General features: G+C 38.0%; 1 protein-coding gene and 1 pseudogene across 1 annotated transcript in view; one reads left to right on the forward strand and one right to left on the reverse strand.

Moving 5' to 3' along the window:
• Positions 1 to 3,166: 3,166 nt before the first annotated feature.
• PSTPIP2 (proline-serine-threonine phosphatase interacting protein 2) overlaps positions 3,167 to 24,169 on the reverse strand; it is a 67,008-nt gene continuing 46,005 nt past the window's right edge. The window contains exons 5-14 of the mRNA XM_016147790.2: positions 22,473 to 22,579; positions 17,868 to 17,930; positions 10,740 to 10,838; positions 10,127 to 10,172; positions 9,194 to 9,273; positions 7,732 to 7,830; positions 6,872 to 6,968; positions 6,669 to 6,750; positions 4,264 to 4,298; positions 3,167 to 3,224 (exon numbers count right to left, since the gene is read on the reverse strand). Coding sequence (XP_016003276.1) covers positions 3,175 to 3,224; positions 4,264 to 4,298; positions 6,669 to 6,750; positions 6,872 to 6,968; positions 7,732 to 7,830; positions 9,194 to 9,273; positions 10,127 to 10,172; positions 10,740 to 10,838; positions 17,868 to 17,930; positions 22,473 to 22,579 — 758 coding nt within the window. The 3' untranslated portion in view covers positions 3,167 to 3,174. The remainder of the gene's footprint in view (positions 3,225 to 4,263; positions 4,299 to 6,668; positions 6,751 to 6,871; positions 6,969 to 7,731; positions 7,831 to 9,193; positions 9,274 to 10,126; positions 10,173 to 10,739; positions 10,839 to 17,867; positions 17,931 to 22,472; positions 22,580 to 24,169) is intronic.
• Positions 12,512 to 12,630, forward strand: LOC118610395 (annotated as a pseudogene).

Below are 24,169 nucleotides of genomic sequence, written 5' to 3' on the forward strand. Positions count from 1 at the left end.
GACTGAGGACTGGTTTTATAAGTCTAAAATTCTCTTCAGAAATAGAGTAAAAATACCAGATTTCATTGATTCTAGGATTTTTTTTTTCTGCACATGTTAGAATCTCAAATTCAAATGGGCTTGAATATTAACTATCACACATTAATTGTGAATTCTCCCCTACCTAACTTTCTTAGTGGTATATAAAATAATGGCATGTTTTACAATCAGCACTTAGATTAGATTAGATTAGATTAGATTAAACGTGGTATGCTGTGCTTCAGTACACACTGTGAGTCATATAAAAATAAATCTGACATTTAAACCCTGGTAATTTCCCAATTGAAAAGATGCTGGCAAAAACATTTGGTGTCTTACATTTCAACATAAGCATCACAGCCTCAGGAAGGGTTAGAAGAATTGTGATATGGGATGAGCTCGCACTGTAGTTCTGGGCTGTCTGTAATCAGACAACAGTGGGACAACAGTGAGGAAATTGATTTCACACTACTGGGCCTCATTTTTCTCAACTGTAAAATGAGAAAGTACGGTCAGATGGCCTCTAAATCTTCCAGCCAAAAAGGAAAATAATTTTAAATCTTGCACCACTGAGAGTGTGCGTTCCATAGCATGCTGCTCCAATGCCAAAGGACCTTCTTTGCAGGTTGATGGCTCAGACTCCTCCACAGCCACTCCTGCTCCCACCCCATAAAAGTCAAGGCTCCAAATCCAGAAACTGTCCTGGATCAAGAAGGAAACCCAATGATGTCACAACTTTAGTAACTGATTAAGAAAGGATCGTTCTTCAAACTGGGACAGTCTGTAAACTTGTTTTTTAGAAACTGCAGAACTCAACAAGCTTAAGGTAAACTAAATGCCTATGATAAACTTAAAATATCAAAAAATTAGAGCAAGGGTTCATTTCGAAGTCTTCATGATTGATGTAATTTCTACAGATTCTGCTGCTTGGAGTGCCTCCTTCCATGCCATAGAAGCACCAGCTGGAAAAAAGCTTTGTTTTCTAAAAGAAAATAAAAAAGAAATTTTATTTCAATTAACCATTCATGTCAGCAGCCCACTCCTACATTGATATTTTATTCAATGAAGACAAGTGTGTTTGCTTGGCCAAAGAAAACATATGGCGAGAAATGGGTATTCCAAGTGATGAAAAATAGAATGTGATGATAATAGCATCTTTTTATGGTAAATAATACATGTATTTGTATTTTTTGATACACATTTTTAAATTCAAAAGTTATAATCTATCTTTACCTAAACATGTTAGAATTAAAAACAGAAATAGCAGCTAAAATCAATAACTGCAGGACAAATCACAAATTCCTAAACCTTCCTATTTCCATTTCAATTTCAAAGGTTCAGTCAAGCTATTTTAGATGTTGTGATAAGTTGCTTAACTAGGTTACTAAGGCAGACTCCCTTATTTAAAATTCTCTTAAATTCAATTATATGTGTATATGTTGAATTTTTATTCACTGAGATAGTGCAGACACTAACGAACCCCAATAAAATGATCCAACTTGAATAAATGTGTTGATTTTAGCATCTTGCATTCAAACAGCAGATTCCCAGGCTCTGAGGAACTAGAGTTGTTGGGTCATATGCTATTATTAAGCCACTAAAGTATATGATTCATGCAAACTGGGGAGGGCAGGAGAGAACATGGTTAAAAATAAAAAGAAGCTCTTGGAGCTGCTCATGCCCTGCCCATAGCCATCATCCTTGTGATGTTCCAGAGAGTGATTTCACCTTTGAATCCCATGTCATTGATTCTCGTGTTGCTGCTCTACCTCTAATATGGGCCTTGCCTCTTTCCACAAGAAAGATGGAGGCTTATGAAATGAAGAAGAAATGACAACTGGTTGTAAAGACTACATTTGTTTGAAAGTAAGAAACTCATATATAGTTTGAGGATGGGGTATGTATGTTTTCAATTTCCATTATCATTTACAGCAAAATTCCTTACAAATTAAACATACTTCTTAAGCAATTTAAAGATTTGTGTTTAAATATAAGTAATTCTAGCCAATTATTTCTATTTAATCAAAGACAACACGGCTTTCGTCCTATTTAGCTAATTGGCTATAAGTCCCAAAGTAGATGTTTTTAGAGGGTTTTGATGTGCGCACTTCCAAGCGATTTCCAGTCAGATGATAAATGAAGGTTTTAAGAAGTCTCTTAAAACCTGTTTTGTTTCATAAATGACAGCAAATGTCACAAACACCTAACCGGGAAGGGTGGGAGACAGGCCATTTAAGTTCCATTATGACTTCCTGTATCCCACTCACCTCTCCTATCACTCTCTCAGGAACACATGACATTCAGTAATATGCAAGAGGATCAACTCTTTAAAACAGTTTTAATTAACGAAGTGATAAATGTTTATGCAGACAAATGAGAACACATGAACAAACAAAAATAAAGACTATTACCTGTTAGAGAATACATCCTTTCAGACCTTTCCTTTGCTCATTTATGTATATATTGTCATGCCCCAAGATATGCCCATTTGGGTTAAAAGAATTATACTTTATGAGGAATTTCATTTAGCATTGCTCTTTTGGCTTCAGAGGCATTCCTAAACATTTGTACTGACTTGGGGCATGGTGCAAGCACTCAAATGCCAAAGAGTAATAGTCTTAAGAATCATCTTTGCAGCCACGGTTGACTTAGCAGTCCTGCTCTAGGAATCCTTGTGGTTCAAGAGTCTAAGTAGTAATAATCTGGTCGAGGATGACCCCTTTGATACCTGTGTATTCGGAGAGTATAATACCATTTGCCTTATTTTTATCAACTTCTTTTACCTGACTTTTCCTTTTTTGGGAATGAAGGTGGGAGAATCAGGTGTGCTTTGTTTGTGAGCATTGCCTTAGGTGTAGGTGTGTAATAGCCACCACAGAGTCTAATGAGAGCAAGATAAAGAGTTGTAGAATAATTAATGAAAGGAAAATGCCCTCATTCAAATAGGTACAGAGTGGTCTCCAGTTCCCTTTCAGTGGTGGGATCCAGAGAAGTCATCCTGCAGGAACACCACACCTACCAGCGTGCCAACCTGTTGCAAGGCCTTGCTTGCTTATAGTGGTGTTATAAAGAAGCATCAAAGCCTTCAAAGATACAATCACCAGGCTAAATGCAACTTGATCACATGAAAATTATTAAAAGCTCTTACCATTGATGTTACTGGTAGATCAAACTGTAGTTATCAATCACAGAGTAATCTGGGTCATCTGCAAAGGGTGGGCACAAAGCAACATGAATCCAACATTTTTCCATGATAAGATCTTGCCCTTTCTAATCAAGGCATTCCACTCAAAGATTCTAGTGACTGCCCTTTAGTAAGAAAATACAGCTGGCAGCAAAAACTACAAATGGTAGTCATGACTATAAACCAGAGAATATTCTGGAATTCATTATTATGATTCCTTTGCCCTGCATGCCTAGAGAGGAGCGCCCACCGTAAAGTCATCTTCAAAAATAGACAAAAATAAGTCCCACATTATCAAGTCATCATTACAAGGCAATAAGAAAAATTTTAAATGCTTTCATTGTTCAAAGATGTCATTTCAGCCGCGAAAATTTTTTTCAGTCACTAAATTTTTGCTAAGCTGCTAAGTGCAGCATTAGTTGTCTCTTCACTCAATCCCTTGAACATAGATAGGCATATCTTTCTTTTATACAAATAATAGATATTTGTTGAGTACCTACTAAATGCTTAGTACTGTGTTATTGTGAATGATACAGGAAAAACAAATGCTTGCCTTCAAAGGTCTCATAATTATCCAAGAAATATAACTATTTTAAAAAAAATGATCAAATGTGTGGTTCTCCCAGTGGTATCATAGGATTTAGAGGAAAAAGGAGACTAGTGACTAGCAAAAGATCCAATTATGGGCAATGTAAAAAATATATAATATTAAATTATATGGCTCCAGACATCTATGCCTTCTACAAATTATATTTCTGTTTAATCTAAAGGGAACTGTACCTCAGCTCTGCTGTTCTCACAGCCAAGTTGAAATAATTTCTTAAGTAAGACTGTCATAAAAAGTTTCTTTTGGCACTCCAGGAACTAAATTCTCTAAGCTATAATATAGATCACCAATTACCAAATTCTGCTCTGTGACACACAGTATTATAATAAGATTCTAATATAGACTTATTCTCTTGGGAATTTAATTCTATTTATTCCCTTTTTTCCTTTTATTTAAACATTCTAGCTACTCAACCCGACATAAGCATTTCCAAAGGCCTTTCTCGGTGACATACTTGGTAAACTTTTGGGGACTGGGAGAGGTCCTCTCCTGTAAGAAATGAAAACAAAAATCTTTCAGATGCATACTTGTTTTTCTAATTTTCTATTTCATATAACAAGCATAATGCATTCTAATCATATCTGGTTTCTGCTTTGGAGGACAAGAAAAATGGAGATGAAGCCAAAGGTCTGAAGCACTGACCTACTAGAATCTACACTGCAGACATTCTGTTACTCTGAGGAGCAGGATGCACAGTGGTCAGGATCACAGAGCCCTGACACCACAATCCATACTGGCAGGAGGGACATCTCAGCTGTGTGGGTGAGATTTCCTGATCTCCTTGTACGTCAGCATTTCCATGTATAAAATGGGAAATACAAACAGCTCCCACTTCACTGTGAGGATTAAAGAAGCTAATTCAAATGAAATGTTTTTTTTTAAACATATTTTCCACCTCACATAGTTATTATTTTCTTTTTTATTTTATTTTATTATTAGTTTCAAGTATACAGTACATTGGTTAGACATTTATATAGTTTATAGAATGATCCCCCTAATTGCTCTTTCTTCTGGCTCTCTGCCTAGCCATTACATTACTGCTGACTGCATTCCCTATGCCGTGCTCCCCATCCCTATGACCATCTACCAACTACTAATCAACCCTTCACCCCTTTTTCCCAGTCCCCCAAATCCCCTCCCCTCTGGCCATCACAAGATTGTCCTCTATATTTGTGAGTCTGTTTTCAATTAGTTTGTTCTTTTTGTTCCCTAGATTCCACATATATGAAATCACATGGTATTTACCTTTCTCTCTCTGACTTATTTCACTCAGCAAACTAATCCAGAAATAATGGAATCAAGCAATCTTACAGATAGAGAGTTCAAAACCCTGGTTATAAAGATGCTTAATGAACTTATGAGAAGTGTTGATGAACTCAGTGAAAATTTCAACAAAGAGATTAAAAAATAAAAATAAAAATGGAAATGGAAATTATAAAAGGGAACCAGTCAGAAATGAAGACTACGTTATATGAGATGAAGAGTGTATTGGAGGGAATCAATAAAGTGGAGGAAGAGGATCAAAACACTGATACAGAGGAAGGAGAGGCCAAGGACACCCAACCAGAATGGCAAGAAAAAAGTAACCAAGAATAGAAAAATAGTGTAATTAGCTATGGGACAAAATTAAGGGTAACAACATCCATGTCATAGGGGTACCTGAAGAGGCAGAACAAGAAGTTATTTAAAGAAATAATGATAGAAAACTTCCCTCAGCTGGTGTAGGAAATAGACATGCAACCCCAGGAAGCTCAGAGAGTCTCAAAAAAAATTAACCCAAAGAGGCTCACACTAAGACACATCATAATTAAAATGCCAAGGTTACATACAAAGAGAATCTTAAAAACAGCAAGAGAAAAGCCATTAGTTACCTACAAAGAAGCTCAAAAGAAACTTTTCAGGACAGAAGGGCTTGGCACAAAATATTCAAAGTGTTGAAAACACAGGATCAATAACCAAGAATACTGTATCCAGCAAAGATATCATTTATAGTCAAAGGACATATAAAGAGCTTCCAAGACAAAAATAAGCTAAAGGAATTTATCAATACCAAGCCAGTATTATAGGAAATGTTAGAGGGACTTTTTAAGAAAAAAAAAAAAACAAAAAACCACGTATCAAAAACAGGAATAAAGAATGGTAATAACTATAATAACTACATTCCTATCAACAAGTACCTCAAATGGAAAAGAATGAAGTGCTCCAACCAAAAGATAGAGAAGCTGAATGGATAAGAAAACAAGACCCCTACCTATGCTGCCTACAAGAGACTCGCTTCAGATTAAAAGACACACACAGACTAAAAGGAAAGAGATGGGAAAAGATATTACCTTGAGGGTATTGCACTGAATGAAATAAGTCAGATATAGAAAGACAAATATTGCGGAATTTCATGTACATGTGGAATCTAAAGAACAAAATAAACGACGACAACAAAAACAGAAACAAACTCAGATACAGAGAATATTTCAAGGGCTACCAGATGGGAGGAGGCGTTGGGGGGATGGTGAAAAAAGGCAAAGGGATTAAGAAGTACAAATGAAGAGATACGAAGTAGTCTTAGAGATATAAAGTGTAACATAAGTAAAACAGTCAAAAGGGTTGCAAAAAATATCTAAGGAGGAAGAGGGGTACCTGATTTAGTGGGGTGACCAATTCATGAGTTATATGGATCTTTAATCATTATGCTATACAACTGAAACTAATATATTATTATATGCCAACTATAATTGAAAAAACTGATTGAATCGTACAATGTAAATGAGCAACTAATTGTCTATTGCATTTCAATAAAACTGGGGAAACAAAAAGACTAAAAAAATAGTATTTTTCCTCATATGAAAGGAAGCTGGTTATTACCTTGCCATGTTAGGCCCTGTAGCCTTTCCTGGTGGGGCTGCATTCTTCTGGGGACAGTAGAAATTCTCATACATGATGGGTGCTAGAGAAATCATCAGGAAACAAAATGTAAAAAGGCAGGTGTCTTCCATTCTCAATGACACGTGACAAGAAAAACTAATAGAATTGCTTAAACAAACCCCCAACCCTACTGCTCTATTCACCTGGCGGAGTCTGTCCAGTTTTTCGGTGATTCACAAAGTACTCAATGTCTTTCTTGATGCTGCACATTTCTAAACTCTTACGAACTTCTTCATACATCTAACAAAAAGAAGATACATCAGGGTAGAGGGATGTCCATCAAAACTGTGACACAGCTTACAAAAATAGGTGGCTTGATGAAGGGCTTACTCATTTCCAAATTTTGTTTTGGACTTGTTATTTTTTAATACTGATGGGATAAAGAATATAGATACCAAGTCCTATGATACAAGACCAATGCCACACGCAAACGCAAAGACAATTACTTAACTTGGAGAAAACTTCTTCCATTCAATCCTATAGGCTTTCTGTGTGTTTAATTGTTATTCTAAAGTAAATGTCCCACTGAAGTGAGGCATTTACTCACTTCTTAGCAAAGAAGGCTGTGATGACTTGATTCTGCTCCCTCTGAGACCTGGGAACCCCATGAGGATTGCTGTACACAAGTTACACCTGGATAATGGCCCAAGGAATGTCACTGAAGCAAATCCTGAGCCCTGGAGTGACCATTACCTGGGCATGGGTCAGGCTGCTGTACATTCATGTTGTGACATCTCTGTCTTCCACAAATTAAACTAGATTTGGGTCCCCCTTCTCTGATCTCCTGCCCTGACTCTGAATTTCTTAAAAAGAAAATCAAGGCAGCAAAGTGTACCCAGAGTCAGGCAGGTTAGGTGTCTATCTGGGTCCTTCTAACAACTCACTGTGTAGCCCTGGGCAAGTTGCTGTACCTCTCTGGGCCTCAAATGAGGGGTATGAGCTAATAAATGTCTACAGTTCCTCCCACTCTAATGCCTCCTCCATGGATGCCTCTGTGACTTACATCATCACTTATGACACATTGTTTTGACAGCTGATTCACGTGTAACCACAATGCATTCCGAAAGAAGTTTATTCGTTCACATTCTTGAACCTCAAACACCTATAGAAACATAACTACATGTAAATACATATGCAGAGAAAGGGGCCACTTTTCTAGACTGGCTATGACTTAAAAAACAATGTCAACCCTCAATTATCTGTAAGCTTATCGTCCTATTTAGGGTACTCCCCCCACCACTGAGAAAACTCATAAAAAAACTTTTAGAGCAAGCAAAGAATGCAAAATGGATTCTAATATGGTATTAACATAAACTGAATTGAATATAACTCTGAAAGGTAATAGGTTATGATGAACCCAGACACCCAGGTTCTAACCTGAATTCCAGCTCCCATTTCCAGATGCCTACGAGGCATCTCTGCCTAAGCAGCCAAACAGAGCCTCAGATTCATGACACACATACACCAGTGAATGACTTCAATTGGCAAGATGGTCATAATTGTTGGAGCTAGTTGAAGAATACATGGGGGTCCTTGTACTTGTCTTCTATCTTTGTGTATGTTTGAAATTTTCCTTAATAAAATGAGGATGTGGAGACGGCTCCTTCAAGAAGCCTGGCCATGAAGTGAGTAGAGAATATGAGGTGGGAAGCAACAGCTTGTTGTGGGTAAGTTTTAAAGCCAGGAATGAGCTGAGTGTGTGTAAATAATAGCCATACATGTTAAGTGGAGCTGTGCACAAGGCAGTCAGGGAAAGCCAGATGGGTGGGATCCTGAGCCCAGGTGCTGGGAGAAAATCCTGATAGGGAGAGAACAGCGCAACCTCTATTACAACAGGAGAAAAGGAGGGAGAGGGGTGGGGTGCGTAGATCAGTGGTTCCCATGCTTGAATGTGCATCAGAATCACTTGGAGGGCTTATTATCAAAGAGGTTACCGGGCTCACTCCAGAGTGAGTAGGTCTGGAATTGGTCTGATTCAGTAGGTCTGGAATTGGTCTCAGAATTTGAATCTCTAACAAGCTCCCAGGTAATGCTGATGCTACAGGTCCTGGAACCTCACTTAGACAACCACTGATAAGATGTATAGATAGGGTGACAGAAACTTGAGGAAGTTTCCAGGTTATGTCACAAGTACATGTGAGCCTCCCGAAAGGTAATTACTTAATTAACCATTAATTGATTCTCTGTCTTATGCCTGCACTAACTAAATATCAGAGGAAGACCTTGAACAGAATCGGACAACATGATCAGGAGAGGAAGGAGGCAGAAAGATGAGGTTTGGGGGAAAATATTACAGTTCCTTTCATTTTCCATTTAAATTCCTGATTTCTAATCTTCCCTCAAGTAGTCTATCAGAATTGGGGGCGGAGGGGAGGGCATAATATGGGGGTGGAATATTTCTGCAAAAGTAGATTCTACAAGTTCTAGGATGAAGACCCGCCCCCTTCTAAGCAGCTTCCGGTTACCTCACAGGCCTTGACGTGCTCGCTTTGCCACTCTTCTCGGAGCTTATCCAGCATATTGACGTGCAGCATGTACGCCTTGTCTGTAATGGAAGGAGAGGGGCCTGGGTTCAGAAACTAGACAGAAGGGCACTCGCAGACACCGCTCAGACTCATCCGAATGGCGGTGAGCTCACAAGGTTCCACGGAGCTCTGAACATTGGAAGGCCGTAATTATATCTCTCACTCTCATATCTTTGAGAAATTAGCACAGAACCAAGCAATTAGCAAGAAATGATCCAAGAGGGGAAGTGAAAGCAGCTAAGGAACCTCAACCAGAGTTTTCCTTGCCTAATGTGGCCTCAATAGCTTCCACCTCTTTTCATTTTCAGGAAATTATCGTATGAGGGATGCAGAAAAAGAGAACTACCTTAAGCCCTAAAGGGGCACCAAATTATTTTAGTTTTGGGGTTAGAGACTTCTTAAATGACTCAGGTCATGAAAGGCTTATTTCCTGCAAGATATTCTGGGAATTAGACACCTTTGCAAACACCTGATTTGGATCTTAGATTTCAATGATGACGAGTCCTCGCAACTTGGCTGTTTCTTTCATAGCAGATAAGAGGTATCAGGGCCGAAATGAGCTTTTAAGATAGAGGTTCTCAATAAATCAGAGTGAGCACGTCATCACGAAGTAGCTGCCACATGACCCCACCAGCACCACCATGCAGCTACATGTAAAGCAGTAACACTAAGCAAGCAGTGGCCAGGAACTGCTGCCTCATTGGCTCCTTCTGTCCTTCCCGCCCTTCCTCCCTGGTTCTCCTTTCTGATTAATCCTACTGTATATCTATATGTTCTTTATTGTAAGGTATATAAAACTACCTTTCTCAGATAGATTTAGGATAATACAAACGCTCCCACAATCCTCCCCCATCCCTGGGAGCAGTCCCTTACCCGAGTCCTCTGCTGCTGTCTTTGAAGTTGCCAGTTTCACAAAAAGCTGTGAGGACAAAAAAGAACAAGAGATCAGGAATGCTGGGCCAGGATTCAGTTGGCAGAACAGATCTAAAAACAATGAGTGTGAAGAGACGAGTGCTAGTCCAAGTTTTCCCTACGTTGCACTCATAAGCAAACCATTCAACTTGCCCTCTAATTTTATCGCCTTTGGAAACATCCATCAAGCATCTTGCCCTATGTCTTCCTAAAAACATACCCCTGCCCTTTGGTTGCTGACACCCTTATATCTAGATTTTATCATCCAAGCAAGAGGCAGCCTGGCTACAAAGAATATATAAGTAGAGTTTTGAAGAAAGATGAAAAATAAAATCAAAACCCTCTCCCCCACTTCTTATCACCTCCTTCCCTCCCACTTGGCCTCCTCCCTCTAACTCTTCCACAACCCCCAAAATGTGACATGGGTTTTTCTGGTTCAGAGAATCCTAACAGCCTAAAGGAAGATATTGCCAGGAGCTCAGGGGACAGGTCCATTTTAAATTAAGATTATTAATAACTGGCTTTAGCTCAATATAGAAAATCTCAGATTCTTCAGGTCAGCCCTCCCAGGTACCTTTTCTTGTTGCTTTGGGTTTACGAGGTTGGCACTTCGGTGGACAGCTTGCTCTGCATCATCTTTGTCTCGGCATTTCTGCTCATAGTTCTTCTTTGCCTGAGTTATGAGTCAAAAGCAAACCAAAATAGGTGAGCAGAACATAAACCTGAGAAACAGCTGCCCTAGCCTGCCAAGCCCAGCAAAAAACAGGCAACCCTGAACAGGGCTGTGATCATCACTAAAACATGGCCACTCAGAGGGCAGATGTTCTTTCTTCTCTATCTCTGGAAGATCTCTCTAACCCTTTTCCAGATTATGTATGTAGTGGCAAAATGATCAAGGGAATAACTCCTCTTTGGTAAACAAAGCACATGAGCTTTAAAAATTGACTAGAACAAAAGATGGAATTTCAAATGGGCAAAATCAAAATATATATGTACCTATAAAATATGTTATCCAACATTTACATGATATTCATAACCCTCAGAACTTAGATGCAATCATATGGTCATGGTAATTGTAATTATACTTCAATATTCTAATGTGCCTCATCATAGCCTGTGGACAGTGCTATCAATACCATCGTTTCTGTTGCTTAATGGTGGTCCTGTTCCTTTTTGATTTAAAGAATTCTGTTTTGGCTACTTTAAAAGTAGGTTATGATCTATTCTGCGCTACCATGACTACCAATGAGACGTAAACAGTTCACACACTGTTTCAGCTATTGAAACAAAGATTTGACTTGTTTAAACAAAGGAAAGCTATGAATCAGTTAGCTAATAAGTAAAAATGGTGACCAGAAAGAAAAGTGCTTCATTAAGAATGAAGACTCTTTTGCAGAGATGGTTTGTGCTTATCAAATATTTCATTTGCTTCCCTACATTTCTCAGCATCCCTGTAATTCGGCTGGGGTTGACCTCTCAGTAAACAGCCTTCCAATTCTCTCCCATACTACACACACGTAGAAATACAAGTTTGGAAATTTTCAGTATTACAAGCAGATAAGATATTTATGCAACAATTCTTTTGCAACAGTATGTTATAGACCTTTCTCTGTATCTAGCATGGTCTCTGTAGCTGGATGCTTTCATGGTTGTAAATGAACACACACACACATGCGCCATAATTTTCTTAACCAACTCTGTTAGTGGACATTTATCTTGCTTCCCATTTTTTTAAAACAGAAAAGTACTCTGATTTTATTTTGGGCAGTGTGAATTTATCTATACAAGTTAAATTCCTAGAAGAGTGATTGTTTGGTAAAAGAGTACATACACATTGAACTTCTCTCCAAAATGATTGTACCAATTTATACTCCTACCAAAACATACAAGAGTACCTGTTTCCTCACACTCTCACCAACACCAAGTTTGGAAAATATTTTTAACCTTTTATAATACTAATGGTAATATTAACATGTTGTTGTTTTATTTGTTTTTATTATATTACTACTAAGGTGGTATGTCCTCTCTAGTCATTTCTTCCCTACTTTTCTTCTGGAGCATTCTTTAATTGGTTTTTAAGGGTTCAATCTATATAAGAAACATTAACTGGGTGTAAGTTATATAAGTTACAAATATTTTTTCTCATTTATCATGTCTTCAAAAGACTGCTGTATAAATAATACTTTTTTCTTTTGCTCTAAATAAGCCTTAAATGTTAATGTTGTCAGTGATCAAGCTTTATCCTACATTATTTTTAAATATGACATATTAAGCATTTTTCTCTGTTGCTACATAGTCCTCATAATCATATTTTTAAAGGTTACAAAATTTAATTAATCTTCAGCCAGCTATGGCCATACCACCCTAAACATGCCCGATCCCGTCTGATCACAGGAGCTAAGCAGGGTCGGGCCTGGTTAGTACTTGGATTGGAGACCACCTTGGAATACCAGGTGCTGTAGGTGTTTAAAACAAAATCTTCAGCCAGCCTCAGTTTGCAGCTTAGCCCCTCCCAGGTACCTGCAAGCCCAATGAGAGTCGAAGACATCTGCAGATAGCTTTGTGGCTCATTCCAGGTGTCTCTGAGCAGGGCACAGGAGGCAGCTGAACTTGGCCTATGGCAGGGCCCCTCCCAGGAGTTCCCGGGACTGGAACACCTGGTGGCTGGTTCTGACCAAGGCCAAGTATTGCCTAGCCACCTCCACAAATAATGCACCCAAAGGCAGACTGGGCAGGTACCAGAGTCCTGCTAAAGCAAATCCTATTCTGTAGGGTCAGCCCCTGTACAACAACTCCTCCACTGTAGTCATAGGCAGTCCTCACAATCCATCAGTCTGAGGGTCAATCCTTCCCATTGACATGCAAACAGAAACCAAGGCTCAACTACAATAGGAGGGCACACACAACCCATAAAAGGGACAAATCTGAAGCACCCAGCACAGGTGTCCAGGGAGACTGCACTATGGGGCCCCATAGGACACCTACTACATAAGGCCACTCTATTAAGATGGGGAGACATAGGAGCTCTAACTATACATAGAAGCAAACCCAGGGAGGCAGCCAAAATGGGGAGACAAAGAAACATGTCCAAAATGAAAGAACAGAACAAAGCTCCAGAAAAAGAGCTGAACAAAGACGAGCAATCTAGCAGATGCCAAATTCAAAATACTGGTTATAAAGATGCTCGATGACGTCAGAGAACTTCAAGAAAGAGAAAGGAAACATGAAAATGGAGAGGGAAAACATAAAAAAGAACTAGTCAGAAATAAAGAATGCAATAACTGAAATAAAGAATACATTAGAGTGAATCGATAGATTAGATAAAGCAGAGAATCAAATCAGTGATTTGGAAGATAAGGTAACAAAAAACACCCACCAGGACAGCAAAAAGAAAAAAGAATCCAAAAATATGAGGATAGTTTAAGGGGCTTCTAGGACATCAAGTGTACCAACATTCGCATCATAGGGATACGAGAAAGATAAAAGAGAGAGCAAGGAATTGAAAACCTATTTGATGAAATAATGACGGAAAACATCCCTAACCTGGCAAAGGAAATGACATACAAGCCCAGGAAGTGCAGAGAGTTCCTAACAAGGGGAATCCAAAGAGGCCCACACCAAGACACATCATAATTAAAATGCCAAAGCTTAAAGACAAAGAGATATTCTTAAAAGCAGCAAGAAAAAAGCAGTTAGTTACCTATAAGGAAGCACCCATAAGACTGCGAGCTGATTTCTCAACAGAAACTTTGCAGGCCAGAAGGGATTGGCATGAAATATTTAAAATGATGAAAAGCAAGGACCTACAACCAAGATTACTCTACCCAGCAAAGCTATCATTTAGAATTGAAGAACAGATAAAAAGCTTCCCAGACAAGAAAAAGCTAAGAGTTCATCACTACCAAACCAGTATTACAAGAAATATTAAAGAGACTTCTTTAAGGAGAAGGAAAAAAAAATCAAAAATATGAATAATAAAATGGCATTAACTATATGTCTAACAACAATTACTTTAAATGTAAATGAAGTAAATGCCCTGATCGAAAGACATAGGGTGGATGAATAGATAAGAAAACAAGACCATGACATATGCTGTCTACAAAAGACTGACTTTAGATCAAAAGACACAGACCTAAAGAGATGAAAAAAGATATTTCATGAAAATGGAAACAAACGAACAAAAAAAGCTGGGGTAGCAATACTAGTAACAGACAAAACAGATTTTAAAAAGAGACAAGGACCCAGGAATCTCACTTCTGGGTATTTATCCAAAAAAACCTAACACTATTTCAAAGAGACATGTGCATCCATGTGTTCATTACAGCATTATTTACAATAGCCAAGATACAAAGTCATGCTGGGTGCCTGTCAATGGATGAATAGATAAAGAAGAGGTGAGATATATATATACATATTATATATATATAAAATAGAATATTATTCAATCATAAGAAAGAATGAAATCTTGCCATCTGCAGCACATGTATGGACCAAGAGGGTATTGTGCTGTGTGGAGTAAGTCAAAGAAGGACAAATGACATATGAATTCACTTTTATGTGGAATTCAGAGAAAAGGATAAACAAAAAAAAAAATGAAACAAACTCATAGATACAGAGAACATTTTGTAAGAGGGTGTATGAAGGGGGAAGGGATTAAGAGGTAAAAATTAGTCATGGGGATGTAGAGTCGAGCATGGGGAGTGCAGTCAGTAGTATTGTAGTAACTATGTATGGTGTCAGATGGGTACTAGACTTCTGGGTGATCACTTCATAAGTTATACAAATGTCTAATCACTGTGTTATACACCTGAAATTAATATAATGTTGTATGTAAACTATAATTGAAAATATAAAAATTTTAAAAAATTATTTAATATTCCTCCATACTTTGGTCACTAAATCATTTACAAGTTCATGACTTTTTCTTATTTTTGATGATTTCCTAAGGAGAGAATCTTAGATTCTTCATATAAGATTAATGGGGTATGATATTTATGGCTCTAAAAATGTATCACAAAAAAACTTTTTTAAAAGGTTATGTGGGGTTCTACAAAGAGGGAGCAAATGTACATTTCCCTATTTCTCCTCACAAACACAATTAAAAACCCTTGACATTAAGTATAAAACAAATATAAGACTCTGAAAGGTGAAGAGAAGAGGGCTGGCAGCCTTGGTCTCGGAAGAGTGACCTAGAATTGAATTCCCTGAGTTTTCCTTTTGCTAATATATCACAGACTGGGTACCAAAGAAGCAGGCAACCAAGAAATGTCAATGGACACAGACAAAAAAAAGTCCCAACAAAAACTTTCTCCCTCTCAGGCCAAAAGACCACAAAAGGGGCAGCCTAGCAGACCAGAAACCTTTAAAAAATATATAACCATTCTACCACAGCCATAAGCTACACGAAAACTGTGGCCCCAAGCCCACATATGTAGCAAAGGCCAAGTAGTGAGTCTAGACCTCCATCCTCACCAACTCCATGCCCAACTTCCACGCCCAGCTTAGAGAAGGGCAAATAGGGAACTGGGACTTTCATCCCCATCAGAAGCTGATAAAGCCCCACAAACAGTACCAGTAGAAACCATGTAGAAAACCTGGACTTCCACACTACCTGGCAATAATGAAGTGCACACCCTCCCTGCTGGGGTCGTGTCAGAGGAGGTCTAGTGGAGAGTCAGAACATTAACCACCTTCTAGTAGTAAGAAGGCCACACATATCTTGTGGTGTCAGTGGATGCCAAGGTTGGGGAGTTATCCCCACATAGCAATAAAGAGGCAGTGCCTCACCTATCCCTGCTGGAGTGGTATCAAAGAAAGCCAGCCAAACAGAAGGTTTCGATAAGATCCAAAGTCTTGTAACATAATACCTAAATGTCCAAAATCAATTGACTATCGCTCATCATACCAAGAACCAGAAAGATCTCAAACTGAATGAAAAATACTATTAATAGAAGCAAACATCAAGATGACACAGATATTAGAATTATCTGACAGATTTTAAAGTAGTCATCATAAAAATATTCAATGAGCAATTACAAACACACTTGAAGCAAATTTAAAAATATTGTCTTGTCAACGAAATAGAAAAGCTCAGCAAAGAAATAGAAGATACAAAGAAGAACCAGGTGGCAATTCTAGAACTGAAAAATATAACTGAAATAAAAAAACTCAGTGGATGGGCTTAAGAAGAGAATGGGAGAGATGGAAGAAAGAATTAGTGTGCTGGAAGATACAACAACATAAATTACCTAATCTGAACAACAAAGAGAAAATAGGCTGAAAAAAAAAATAAGCAGATATCTAACACTCACATCCTTGGAATCCTAGAAGAGAAGGAAAGTGAGCTGAAAAAGTTCTTGAAGAAATAATTTTCAAAATTTCTTTCCAAATTTGGCAAAGGATAGATTGGAGACGCTGATTCAAACTCTAAACAAGATAAACACAAACAAATCTATAACAGGATACATAGGTGAACTTCTGAAAATTATGAACAAAAGAGAAAAATCAATTTGAATGACATCAGATTTCTTATAGAAACTAAAGAGGTCATTAAGAGGTGGCACAGTATTTTTAAGTGCTAAACAAAAAGAACTGTCAACAACAACCCATATCCAATGAAAATATCCTTTAAGAATGAAGGAGAAATCAAGATATTCTCAGATGAAGGAAAAATAAGAGTATTTGTCACTAGCAGACCTATTCTGAAGAACAACTAAAGGAAGTTATCTAAACAAAAGTTGGAACAGCAGAAGGAAAAAAGAATACGGTAAGCAAAAAAAAAAAAAAAGGGTAAATATAATAGCCTTTCTCCTTTTGAGTTTTCTAAATTATTTTTGACACTTGAACCAAAAGTTATAACACTAATATAACTCTATAGGGAAATAGTTAAGAAAATTATGTATCAATAGGCTTTCTCTTTCATCGAGAGAAAGCTTGCCCCAGATTGTTTAAAATATAAAAGTTCTGAGAACAATCATATATCAACCAACACTATTTCTTCATTACACTGACATCATTTCCTATTTATTAATTAATTTTGAGGTCATCTGCATCAAAGAAAAAAAATGATGCAGAACAGGCCATATGCCATCAACACTGGTGACATTTTCTTTTTTTACTGGTTACTGAATATCATGTCATAGTCATAGAATATCACAATGATACTTCTATGCAAAGATGGAATCATAGGTTCCAATAATAGAGTTCATGATAGCCGGAGTTAAGAGATTCATGAAAAGCTAGAGTGAGGTCCCTAGCAAACTGTCTTAGTTCTGTCTTATTAAGAATTTTTTAATAAATTACTTAAAGGAAAGGAGTCTTTTACTATTAGCAGATATCTTAAAACAAGAAGGGATCACTCAACAAAACAGGTTAACAAATCAAGATTCAGAACAGTCACAGGGAAAAAGCTCAAACCCAACAAGATAAATGGCATCATACAGTATAAGTGCTTTTGTATCTTGGACCGAAATATTTAAATTGACTCGCTATACTTTCCCAGGTTACCAGAAAGATAACATCATTGTGCTTCCACTATTCAGTTGCATCTTTGATCTTTCCATGGCCTTAAAAAGGAAATTCAAACCACTAAAAAGAAACACTGCACTAATAAATAACATTACTGAAAGGTTATTTAAGTAGGAATATGCTCATATACAGCACAGGATTTCAGAAAAAAAAAAAACAATTAAGTGAAACTTACATCCATAGTTTTCTTGAATTGTAAGCTCTTCTGTTTATGGATAGCATCCATTATAATCTCTGTCTGTGAAGAGAGAACAGGAACTTTTAATAATAAAAACAGAAATTATTATTCATATCAGCTTATTTAGAAGGCTAAGTGTTCAAGATGGATCATCTCATTTAGTCCTCACACGACCCAAAAGGTAGATGTACTATTTATTATTCCCATTTTATAAATGAGCAAACTGCAGCAAAGGTCTTATGGCTGGTTAATGATGAGATCCACCTTTGAACTTGGACAGCCACCATTGAGAATCACTGATCACCTTAGAGCAGTCTCTCCAGAAAATCTGGAATCGGGGAACTTTGGATTCAAAAAGGAATCAAAACTTTTGTTAAAGTGCCACTTATATTTTCAAGGGGGTCTTTATTCTGTAAGCTTACGTCAGCACATTTAAATTAGGAATTTATAAACATTCACTTCTGTGACATCCATCAATGACACACCCTTAACCAGCAAGGGACCCAGGCAGTATGAAAGGAAGAAATGTTTGTAGAACAGCTAAAAGAAGCTGTTCTCTTTGCTCCATCTAATCCAACAAAGGTAAGCTACTCTGTCGAATTCACTTGGGAGCAATTTCTTTGTTGTGGCTATGAGACAGCAAAACTTTTATTAGTCGAAGTAATGAAGCCGATAATAAAAGTGTACCTCTCAGACATAAAAATAATAACTCCCATTTATTAAGCATTATTATGTGCAAAGCAATTTTCATGCATCACAACAACTGAATACTCTTATCCTCATTTTCCTGAGAGTAAATTGAGGTGGACTGATTTATCAAAGGCAACTCTCTCAGCAAAATATCCTAGTAGAGTTGGGATTTGAACCCAGGAACCTGACTCTTGTGCCCTTGTTCCTAATTGTTTCCCTAAACTACCATAATTCTCATAGTAGCTCCCTAAAAGCAAATAAGTACATAAAAGACCCAGAGATGCAACAATTCAAAATGAGCCATGGCCTTGCTCTTGTGCAAAATGATATCAGGTCAAATAATGATATTGAAAATGAAATTCAAATGTGGTTTCTCTTCTGGAAAATGTAGTTTCTGTTACTGTAACACACAAATATATCTTTTCAAGATATCTGGATGAAACATTTGGGATAGTCTCACTTCGAACACAAGCTTTGTTGAATTCATGAAATTCTCTCAGGGGAGCCTCAAGGGCTTTCAGCGAACTGAAAGCGAGGGCCCAGGAGGCGGCCATGCACCTGCTAATGGTGAAGACACTGTAGACACAGAGAACAGACAGGGCTCCAGCATGATCTCCACATGCAAGGACTCATGGGTAGATCCTTGTCATCACAGATGGAGAGCTGGGGAGTTCACATTAGCTCCTGTGTGACCATCTCTGCCAGGAGGAGGAGGTGGCTTTATTTATTTAATAATGGTTCCTGATTTTCTCAGGCTCCACGAAACAGATCAATTAGTAGTGCTGGTCTATTGCATAGTCCTTTCTAATTCAAATATACATATGGCCATTATTCCAGATTGGGAACTACAATTATTTACAGTTTATGGCCCAAGCCAGGCCTCCTTATCCCTGAGTTCTACAGAATGCCTGCTTCATGCACCTCTCAGATAGCTACAAAGTTCTACCATGAGCCATACCTTTTCACCTCATATTATTCCCCTCTCTGCCTTCAAGGATTCCTGGAATCCATACATCAGCAGGATCCTAGAGAGCAGCAGACTAACTCTCTAACCGAACAGATGTGACCCCTGGGGCCCTTGTAGTGATATCCTTTGCTCAAGGGCACTCAGTGACACCAAGTCCTGCTCTGCCTACTACACCACTTTGATTTAAGTCTCCTTATATCCATGTTCCCTTATAGGGTGACCCCACCTGGGGTGGCCCCAATAAGTCAGGGCCCTCTTTCAGGTGTCCTTGAGGAAGTCCTTCTTTTAGGATTCAGACTTTTTGCTCAGACCAAAGCCAATGGAAATTTGATTGTTTTTGTTTGATGACACAAAGTTGTGCAAAAACACAATCATCTCTGCTATAAGGTGGGGAGAAGAGGATGGGAAATAGGAAGAAGATATTTTTAAATGATCCAAATGACCCTGCAGTATATTACTAAAACAGCTGCCTAGTAGTCTGTCTACCCACACTCAGACTGTATTCTGAAAACTGCAAGCATCACTCTGTAACCAAAGATTGCCTCTCTATACAGGCTGAACATAATTCTGCTGTGATCATCTCAATCTTAGTTGAGAAGGTAAAATCATGTGGGCATCAGACGAGAGAGTGACTGACCTGTCACTCTCTGTCTCTGTCAGACTTAGGCCATACTGGGTTGAGGAAGGAAACTTGCTACCTTAAAACGTCAAGACTCCTGGGAATGGCTCCAGAGACCCCTCCATACCTAACAACCTCCATGGGTGACAGCCTCTTCTCTCACTGCCCTGACCTATACTGCCTTTCATCTGCTGATTTTTGGCTGGCAAAGTCAGCCAAAAAGAGTTTGAACAGCCCCCCACAGATTAGGTTAGGTGTCCCTGCTTTATTTTACGTCCATTTAAAGCTCATCACATTTCATATCATGATTACTATGCCATGTCAGTCTCTCTGGCCATACTCTACATGCAGTGAGGGAAGGATGGGCATATCCGTACTATTCACCATCCTCAGATAATGTTAGTTGTGTAAGTGAGTACACCATAAATTTCTGACCAGCCATTCTACCTGTACCAGTTGACCAGAAGAAATGAACTGATGACTTTCCTCGATAAGCGGAAATGGTTTCATTTCCAAGAAGTGAAAGACCAAAGTGTGCAGGGTTCGACATGTGAAAATGAGAAGTTAACAGTGACACGATTTTCCCCAAAGTTTGAATCTTTTTTTTTTAAAAAAAAAATCTATATATGAAAGTGGTATAATCCAGAGTTCATTGTAATGCAAGTCATTACAAACATATTAATAACCTTCAGACTTCTCCCAGAAGGCTAGAAAGGCATTTTCCTGCTGTAGGAAGCACACCACGTAGGCTGTATAGGGAACTTGGATGACAGCAGTGGGTTAAGCACAGGCTGTTCTATTGCCTAACAGAACTCAGAACACTTCTTCTAGCTGTGAGAATTTTCTCTTTGTAACTCATTTGGAGAGGAAGTTTCGGAAGCCTTGCAAAACGAACAAAACTCTCTGAGATGACTTGGGCTACTCACTTAAAAATGTGAGAAAACGTCACCCCTGTCTTCTTAGGGGAAGTCATGTGTGCAGAGAACTTGGTTGTCTAAAGGCATTTTGCTTCTCAAAAATTGTAATTCCTCTAGAAAGGTGGGCAGGGCTAGCAACGTTAGCCAAAAAGAGTTTGACCATCCAGTGGGTGGGTGCAATATACATATTGTTTCAGCTCTGAAAAATACTTTTGGCCAGATGGACCTTTCAGACCTGGTAAATAAAGCTTGATTTTGAGTGAAAGCACTTGATATGGTGTTCCTTAAATGTTAGTTTCCACCCTTCCTGCCTAGTAAGAGGCACAGATATTGTAAAAAAAAAAAAAAAAAATGACAATAGAGGTAAAGCAGTCAGGCTCTTAAGATGCTGCTGCCCACTCCAAATGCCAAGTGGCCACTAAGCCCTGGAATAAACTGACTTAGAACCACAGGCAAAGTTGCTGAGATTGAGGTGTGGGTAGCATCAGCCTTAATATCTGACTGTTTATTGGATACACACTGCGGACAATGACCTTGGGACAGTAAAGGGTCAGGATGAAGAAAGGTTTCCAAAAAGTCCATGTAGAGCTGTCTGTAGAGACCTGAGTGGAAATCTTTGGATCCAGATAGGGAAGGGCTTTTCCCACATATGAAGCTGAGTTCCAGCCATGAAGACCAGATATGAAAAAGAAATTCTGGAAGGGCCCTCTACTTGGCTGCCAGGCCAACCAGAATATACAAGTCTTTTAGGAATAAAATAGAAGGGAGTTAGAACAGTGGTTTGTCTAGTCTAAGTAACACTTGATCCTTGTAACTTTCCAAATGTTTTCCAGTTTTGTTAACTTGCTCACTCCCATCTCCTTCCATGTAGTTGGCCAGAATAAATCCCGTCAATGAAAAAGGGCCTATGCACATCTGCTTTGAAGATAAAAATAACTTGGGCTTCCCAGGGCCACAGTTTCCCTGTTTGTAAAATAAGGAAGTTGGACTACATTATGGTCTCCATGGAGAGTGTCTCCTCCACTCCTTACCCTTCTCTTACTGCCTCATCCAAGAAGAGACTGACCTGGAATCCCGCCAGCTTGGATGTGCTAGACTCTACTGAACAAAGAGGGGTTCCCCTTTCTAGTCAGTGTTTGAATAGCGGTAACAGATATGAAAAGAAGAGGAAAGCAGACTAGTTCCCTGAATTGTGCGAGAGTTAAAAAAAGAACTTGCCTGGGCGTAAGTGGGCACAGAGGTATAACCATCTAGATGGAATCCCCACACAGTTCCCCAATAAATAATCTTGTAGGTTAAAAGAAGAGCAAGGCTGCAACAGAGTGGGAGTTGAGCCACAAAGTTTAATGAAAAAGCAAGCCTGGAGTTTTCTGTTGGAAGAAAGGCATTAATGTATATGCAAACCCAACCTTTTTCTGTTGTAGCTTTTGCTTTTCCCTGAATTCTTCTATCTTCTTGGCCTCTTCTCTTAGAGTCTGTGCAAGCTGAATGTGGCATTGTGCCACGTTGTCTACTTCTGCAAAAAGAATTTTAAAAAAATAAATAAACAAGATCTTCATGCATCCAAATTCAAATACACAAACTGTACAACACCTTAAAATATATACAAAATATGGATCAAGTGGTTAAATTAACCAACTGCAGTTGGCCACCAACATTTATTGAGCTTGTCCATGTGCCCAGCATTGCCCTGGCCACCAAGACCAAGCCTAGCAGATCTTTAACTTAGCCTCCTACCATTAACTGTCCTTAACCCTTACCAAACTCACTATAATTGCAAATCTGATCCTTATTTCTCATTAGATGCCTTCTAAGGATCTGTAATACCTCATGTGTCTGAGCATTTTTAAGAAAATCGTACACCAAAATTTTGGTTACCAATCGTTATCTCTGGATAGAAAGATTATTATTGATTTTCCCCCGCAGTTTCTAAGCTCTTTGCAGTGAGCACTACTTATCTTTATAATAGAAATACTAAAATGTTTATCTTACTCATTCTAAGAAAACAAACTGATGCATGGCATTAAATTTGAAAAAATAACAGATCTGATCTAAAAGAAATTTTTTTAAGCTGTGTGTGTCAAAATAATATGAACAAGGTTAGAAGATACATGAAAATTGGAAAAATATTTGTAATTTGTGTAACAGAGTAAATTGCTGTATTAACAGAGTTTTCACAAATCAAAAGAAATAGATATATATATATTCCAAAATTAAAAGTTGTTTATAGAACATGAAATTTAAAAAAGATTGCTAAATAGTCAATAAAGATTGAAAATATATTCAGCATTAAAATTATTTTTAAAATGCAAAACTTTAAAACCCAGAGACAGATTATTTTTTACCTTTCAGTTTGGCAAAATTTAAAAAGCATGAAAATTCGTAGTATTGGCAAGCACAGGGAAAAACAGCACTGTTGGCGGGGAAAAAAAATCAGCACAACATTTCTGGAAGAAAATTGGCATTCTGTAGAATCAAAAATTTTACATCTAAAAGAATAAGGCAGATCCATATGAACTAAATGGAAAGATGTCTATGATATATTATTAAACAAAAACCAAATTATAGAGAAATATGTATGGTATACTCTCATTTATAAAAAATGCCTGTACATGTGTGTATGTCTACAATTAGAGACTGGGAGAGAGAGACTGAGAGTTGTAAATGCATAGAAAAAAGGTCTGGAAAGATATACCAAATTGCTAGCATGATTAAAACCTGATATTTTTCATCTTAAAAATAATTTTACAACATATACCCCACTGCACAGATTCTGAAGCACTGCCATGATATAATTGTATTGATTTATATGAATAGATACATATGTGTGTGTGTGTGTGTGTGTTGAATAAAAATATTGGAGGCATATTTACCAATAACTGCTTAGCACTAAGAAGTGAAAATTTGGGTGTTGACTATCTTCTTCATATATAGTTGTCTCATCTGAATTTTTAATATAAATATTTATTATTTTAATAAGAAAATGAAACTACTTGTTGAAAAAAAAAAGAAAACAAGTAGAGTAACGGCAAATATATATGCTTCGGAGACCCAGCCTATGCTGGGGTTCCATTGAGCCATACCACGGTTGGCATTGTGGTCCATA

Source organism: Rousettus aegyptiacus, unplaced genomic scaffold (assembly GCF_014176215.1).
Source record: "Rousettus aegyptiacus isolate mRouAeg1 unplaced genomic scaffold, mRouAeg1.p scaffold_m13_p_12, whole genome shotgun sequence".
NCBI classification, from domain to species: domain Eukaryota; kingdom Metazoa; phylum Chordata; class Mammalia; order Chiroptera; family Pteropodidae; genus Rousettus; species Rousettus aegyptiacus.